At 34.0% G+C, this 6,848-nt stretch overlaps 1 protein-coding gene across 6 annotated transcripts in view; it reads right to left on the bottom strand.

Annotated features, from left to right (window-relative positions):
• PDE1A (phosphodiesterase 1A) overlaps positions 1-6,526 on the bottom strand; it is a 404,046-nt gene extending 397,520 nt beyond the window's left edge. For 2 of the 6 annotated variants that reach the window (XM_032292749.1, XM_032292750.1), the window contains exons 1-2: positions 6,171-6,252; positions 5,422-5,532 (exon numbers count right to left, since the gene is read on the bottom strand). In XM_032292749.1, coding sequence (XP_032148640.1) covers positions 5,422-5,532; positions 6,171-6,238 — 179 coding nt within the window. In that variant the 5' untranslated portion in view covers positions 6,239-6,252. Of the gene's footprint in view, positions 1-5,421; positions 5,533-5,714; positions 5,733-5,764; positions 5,991-6,170 lie in introns of those variants that run through there. The other 4 variants (XM_032292753.1, XM_032292751.1, XM_032292752.1 and 1 more) reach the window with 4 other exon arrangements.
• Between the last annotated feature and the right edge of the window lie 322 nt (positions 6,527-6,848).

Here is a 6,848-nt window from a genome sequence, read left to right as displayed (position 1 = left end):
GGGAGGGAGGGAGGGAGGGAGGAAGGAAGGGAGGAGAAAAAATGAACCCTTGTGATTACACTGGACTCACCTGAATAATCCAGGATAATTAATCTCCCTATTTTAAAGTCAGCTGATTAGCAACTTTAACTCCATCAACTCCTTTAATTCTCCTTTCAATTAAAGTAACATATCCTTAGGTCCAGGGGATTAAGACATAGACAGTTCTGGAGGGTGATAAGTCTGCTTACCCCAAGCCTGGAAATTCAATTTTAAGGAGCACCACTGTAGATCCTTTTCTGGTGTCATTTGAGTAAGCATATTGAGAATGTCATCCTTTTTGTTTTGGAAACAAGATAAATAAAAGCATTAGAGCTAGGCAGATCTGTTTAAACCCATGTTCTACCAGATGCTAGCTGAATAACTAACTTAGGATGCTTATCTTTTTAAGAACACTGGTGGGGAGTAAGAATACATATGTGTTATATCTGCACAATTCTAATAACTAATAGATGATAAAGCAAACATTATTTCCTTCTATCTTCTCCATCTTTATTCCAGCTGTGAGTCTATCTCCAATCCTCCCACCTGATTTTAGTTCCTATTTTGACAGCCTGGCTGGTCTAATTTTTTCATTAAAGCCAGTGTAAGATTCAGAATTTTATTCATTAGTTGATTTAAAATATTAATTGCATTATCTCCTATATGCTAAGTACTGTGCTATGTGCTGGAATCCAAGAGCTAATCCAGTTAAGTGAGCATAGCTCTAGCACTCAGAAGCTGTGGTTGAATAGGGAAAGTGGATTTTGTTATGAGAAGAAAAATTCAGGTTATTTATCAGCTGAAAATAGAAAACTAATCTAGTATGGAAGATCAGGAAGAATTTCCTTTGCAAGCGAAATTTAAGCAGCAATCTTTAAGCATTTTTTAATAGGGTATCTATCAGCATTTTGAATGGGACAGCTCTTCCTGATAAGGAAGTACCCTGAGCTCTGTAGGACATTTAGACTACCTGGACCCTGCTGCCCACTAAATGCAGAAACACCTTGCCATCACTGAACCACCAGAAACTTTCCCACACAACTCCAAAAGCTTCATAGAGAACAAGAGCAACTCTGGCTGAAAGAGGAAAATGAAGGAATAGTTTCCTCCAGAAGAGAGAACAAAATGAGCAAAGGCAGAGGTGTGGTAAGCAATATTTCTTTTGGGTGACCCTCGGTCTGATTAAGAGAAGTGTCACAGAAGGAGAGACATCAGAAGAGACTCCAAAGATCAAGCTGGTACAAAGTGATCCCATGAAGGATGCAAAGCTTTACAGGTCCTTAAGCAGAAGAGTAAAAGGTTCAAATTTGTGTCTTATATATAACGCAGCTTCATCCTAAAGTATGGTTTCAATGTGGAAATATGATGCTAATAGCTCCTGTCACTTCCTCTTTTTTTGCTAATTTTAATTCTAAATGTATATTTCTGCTACATCCTTTTGTTGATAAGGGCCTGGACAACTCCATCTGAGAACTGCACAACATACTGCCCTCTTCAACAATAACAGTTGCTTCGAATTAAAGGATTACCATCTAATTTTCTTCTCTCCTTCACTTTTGGCTTCTAAATATTTTGTCCTTCACTACTGATAGTCATGTTTACTACCCTACAAATCACAGAGAAAAAAAGAAAAAAGCTTAATGTCTTTCAAGCACTGCATTCATAATTCCAAGTCTTAATATTAATATCTGGACATTTGTCAGGATGGAAGAGATGAGGAAGTATGTGTCTGGACATGTAAAATTGGAGATCAGTTATTAAGTTAGCTTCTAACCGAAATTGTGATAGGTTCTAATACTATGTTTATAAAAACTGAAGGAACTGGGGCAATCAGTACTATGACATGGTGAGTATTACATAGCTGTCAGTAATTTTTGGTTTCTGGCAGTGCATACTTTCTTCTCTTCTGTTGAATCTCTAAGTAAGATAATAGTTTGTTTCAGGTTTTCCCCTATAACTTCACATGGTTTTCACTGAATTTTCTACCTGAAAAAATGTTCATTTTAAGTTTTCTGAAAATGCTGTCACCTCTTACATTGAATTCCACCATGTCACTAACTGGAAAGAGCAACACCAATGTTTTTTAAATATGTTTAATTTTTTAATAAAATCCACAGTTGTGGAACTCTTAGTATGTTTGAAGAAAAAAAAAAAGAGTACATGACACAAAAAGGCATTTATCTTTTAAATGGAAAACAACACAATGCGTAAGTGAAATTACTATAAAATCTTCAACTTTCCACATGGGAATCAATGAAATTAACAATCTTTGAAAGACTGTCGATATGTTTTCTTAGTATGTAGAAAGAAGTCTAGGTCCCAGATTCATAAGAAACTTCTGAATCAGAAATTTCCTTTGGTGTTGTGATGGCATAATAGGAAGTATTTTCCAGCCCTGAACAGTTGATAGTTTATGGCCAAGTATATAGTTCATTTTAAATCTAATTTGTGAAAGACCTGATGCCATAGTTATTTGCTCATATTTCTACCATCACAGATGATGAGTTATAGTGTAGAATTTAAATTGTTATACTGAGCCACAAATTTGTGGTTGAAAATGAAAAAAGCTAAATAAAAAGATTGTAAATGTAAGAAGAAAATTAATAGACTAGTGCATAGAAGTCTACATCAGAATGGGAGTAAGAAACTGTTTCACCTTTGTTGTCACAAAGAAAAAGAGATTTCTTGGCACATAACTTTATATGGTGTGTCAAATATTATATGAAATAAGTTAGAAGGAGCTCAATAAAAGAAAACAATGGTAGAGAAGCACTGATATTTTAATTTAATTACCAATGTTTCCACATGTGTTCCAAAATTTAAAAATTATTTTTATGGACCCAAAAGACTCTCTAGAATGTTATGTTATATATAGCAATGTCTATAAGAGATTTTCTCTATATATCTACCTGTAATGGTTCATGATTTCTATATTTAAGGCATAACTGAATAAACATTTTACTTTCACCTTTGTCTCTATTTTTATTTATCCTTAAAATCTACCTACTATAAGCTCAATTAAAAACAGAATATTATACCAAAATAAGTCAATGTATTTGAAGTTAAATACAGTAAAAGATTTTAAAAATCCCTTTCTAAACAAATATCCAAAAGTCTTGTGTCTATTTTAACAGAAATAAGAAAACTATTGCACAATTGTTTGATAGTTTTAATGAGTAGCATGATTTTAATTGCCAAAACTTAAGTGTAGAATTCTAGGACTAGCAATTTTCATAAGCTAAAATTCTGTTTGAATCAATATTGCATTTTAAATATGCAAGACAATTTCAGCAATGGAATAGGAAGTCCCTCATATCACTGCTTTGAATGCAAACTATTCAAAAGACCATAATTAAACAATTTGGTTGTCATTAGTCATGCAGATTTTGGAGTGTCTTGTTTTGACAATTCTAAGCCTGGAACACTGAAAATGTGTTAAGTCAAAGTACAAGTTAAAGTGATAGTACTAAAATGCAATTTCTTCTTTACTCAATGCAAAAGTAGTCATTGTAGTCAGTTAGATAAAGATTTTTAAAAGAAAGAAAGAAAGAAACTTGGTTAATGGTTATTTAGTGGCTCAATGTAAACAAAACTCAAAATTAATTTTGCATGTACATATTTAGCATATCCTTTTTATCAATTCATGAAGATCTACTGTTGAATGACTCTATCACCCTTTTCTGAAATAAAATGACAGATTGATCTTTGAGATCAACTGATACAGCGAGTCAATAACTTTGCCCTAAAGTATTAAATAAACAAAAAAGCACTTTCCAAATTTCTTAAAGACATATGCATAAATCCACCACCATACATCTTCATACATTCAAGTAACTACAGGAAACTAGAACAAATACAAAACAAAATAAGCAAAACATCCTTCTAAGGAGAAGAAAATTTAAAATAGGTTGTAATGAGAGACATAATTTTCCTGGTACAGATGTTCATCCACTCATTAGGTTAAAATATAAATCATCTGATGACTGCTAATGTTTAATTTGCATTTATGCTAATTAATTTCGAGAGCTGTTATTTGCTTTGATAGGATTACTTGTTCCCCTAGAGAACAACCTCACCAAAAGCTGTAATTTCTAAATCTTCAGTGGATCTTGGAAACAGATTTCTCTAGTTCATCCAAATAATGTAAAGATGGCTTCCTTTTTCAAAGTTATTCTCTGCTAAATGTTCTTTGCATTATTGTGCTCTTACACGAGTGCACAGTAAAGCCATGTGTTACTTCAAGAAGTAAGAAAATATACAGAGAACAATATTTAAATACATAAACATCATGAAATACATTCAAATGGAGGAAAGTCGAAGGAATTTTTACCTCTTAACAAAGTTTGATGTAATTTTCTTTAAAAATAAAATCAAAACAGGGACATCAAATTTACTCAGATACTGAATTTTATAAAATAGTGTGTAAATAGAGCATTAGAGATATAAATCTTAGAAAATATCTATTTTGCATAGTGTAGGATTCTTTCAGCTGTTATTATAGAAAAGCAAATATATTAATATTTTCATTTGTGATCTGCAAATATACCCAATGGCCTGTAAACTTCATATTCATATTTCACATATTCACCCAAATGTTAAATCTGATTTTTAAATTATGACAATTAAGATAAAGCATATATACAATGTGGTGCTGAAACACTAAACAGGAACTAGTAGCATACACAGCTGAAAAAATGTAAACGTGTAAATATCAAGGTGAATAGCATTGCAATTAAAGTTAGACTTAGGTAATTACATCCCCTCCTTGACATAAATGCATAATTCTTGACCTGTTTTACTAAGGTCAATTATGTACTATGGACTATTCTATACTCTTAAGAGAAGTGATTAATTTAAAACCAAAACTCTCCAATAAGTTCGATATGCTGTTAATATTTTTTCCATGTAAACATTTTTTTCTTATAGAAATATCATTTAAGCAAAAAGAATAATCACAAGGAAGTATAACTATTTATTATCATATTAATCCTCTCATTGTTTTTCAAAATCTAATCACAGAGAAAGAAGTACCAGCCTTATTTCTCTTTCTGCTTACCTGAAGGAAATTTTATTTGGGGCAGTATCCCAGCAAACAGCTTTCTTAGTTACCTTTCTGCATATCTGAACCATATATCTAAACAGCACACAGAATTCATAAAAGAAACCATGTAGTATGACAGTAACATGACTTCTCCAGAAGTTACCTTACTTTAATAAAATGTGCAAGTGCAAAATACCATTCGCCCTTCAACAAGTTGCCAGCTGAGATAGACACATTTTATTTTTCAAGAGAAAATCTTTCTAAAGGAAACTAGTCCTCAAAGGCATATAGCACAAACAATTAGTCATGTTAATAGTCAAGTCCTTCAGGGGGAAATAAAAAGCAAAGAGCATACTCACATTCCTTTCAGGCGCTGCCACATTTTTTCAGTCTGTTCTCCTATAAGATACTTAAAAGTGGTGTTTTCCAATTCTTCAATTTCTGTAACACGAGACCCCATGATGATGCTCCTAAGACAATACAGTTACAGTCAGTTTCAGCATCTAGAACAAGCATTCCTCAGTCCACTACAAATCTTACACACTTATACAGTAGCCTCTCTTATCTCTCAAAACAGTGCTGATGTGCAAAGCTGAGGGAAGACTCCGCCAGATTTGCTATTGACTTTGACAGGCATATATCCACTGCTCACCACCTCACCACCCTCCTCAAGCAGACAGCAGTTTAAACAGATGCTCTGACCTCACAAGAACAATCCGTACATGTGAGCCTGCTACTGTACTACTGACCGACTGAGAACTCAAGCTCTCCCCAAAAGCAGCTCATCTGTTACTGTTCTGTGCACTGAAGCACATCAAAATTCCTGCAGTTTACGAGCTCTATTATACACAAGAGAAACGTGAATGACTTTCGCGCTCCAGAAGAAGCTGAATTCCTCTCTACCAACAGAACGAGGGCAGGATGTAATACGGAAACAGATGGTAGGAGCCAGTATCAGCAGCACCACCCTGAGAAAAAAAGTGCCTGTTTAAATGCCAACGTTTTTGTCTCTAAATTGATCTGAAACTAACACTTAAAATACATCATGATCTAACAAATGCAACAAATATTAATGACAACAAAGAGAAAATAACATATAGATCCATACAGAAGAAAGAACACAGCTCCACAGGTTGTTATTGCAAGAATATATACATCAACTGATGCTGTAATCATGCTTATTCACCTTCTCCTAGCAACTCCACACAGTAGGTAACAGCCAATTTAACCAGTGGAAAATACGGCAGCTGCACACAGCTTGCTTCATGAATCCTTTGGGGATTAAAAAATAAATAAAATGAAAAGACTGTAAATGCGTGTGTGTGTGTGTGTGTGTGTGTGTGTGTGTGTTTTGAAGGAAAAGGGAATAGGTGTGTAGGTGTGTGTGTTTATGAGAGAGAGGAGAGAGGGAAAAGAGAGAAATTGATGCTTTGCTGCTTGTGCATTTTTGAAGAAAAACGAGAGAGAGTGGACATAAAAGGAATCAGAACTGAGTCGTCTGCCAAGCTCCCAACACATGGCGAGCTTTCTTTGAAATAAGCACAGACCTTAAGTATGAGCACCATAACAGCTCTTGCTATCTGCAAGCTGCTATGGAAAATATACTTATAAGAAATATTTCTTCTTGTTTGTTTGAAAACCCAGATGTAGTTTTATTTCTCCTTGCAAGAAAACTAGCCTGTTACTATGAGTTTTAAGGTAGTGATATTCAAAGATAGGTAATAACATCCAATATTTGTTGAATGTTTCTGATGTTTCAGACAATATCCTCAGTACCTACTACATA

The sequence above is a fragment of the Sapajus apella genome, unplaced genomic scaffold (assembly GCF_009761245.1).
Source record: "Sapajus apella isolate SASKATOON/1434 unplaced genomic scaffold, GSC_monkey_1.0 scaffold28, whole genome shotgun sequence".
Taxonomy (NCBI): Eukaryota; Metazoa; Chordata; class Mammalia; order Primates; family Cebidae; genus Sapajus; species Sapajus apella.
The sequence above is the reverse complement of the archived record's forward strand: the minus strand, read 5'-3'. Positions and strand labels throughout refer to the sequence as shown.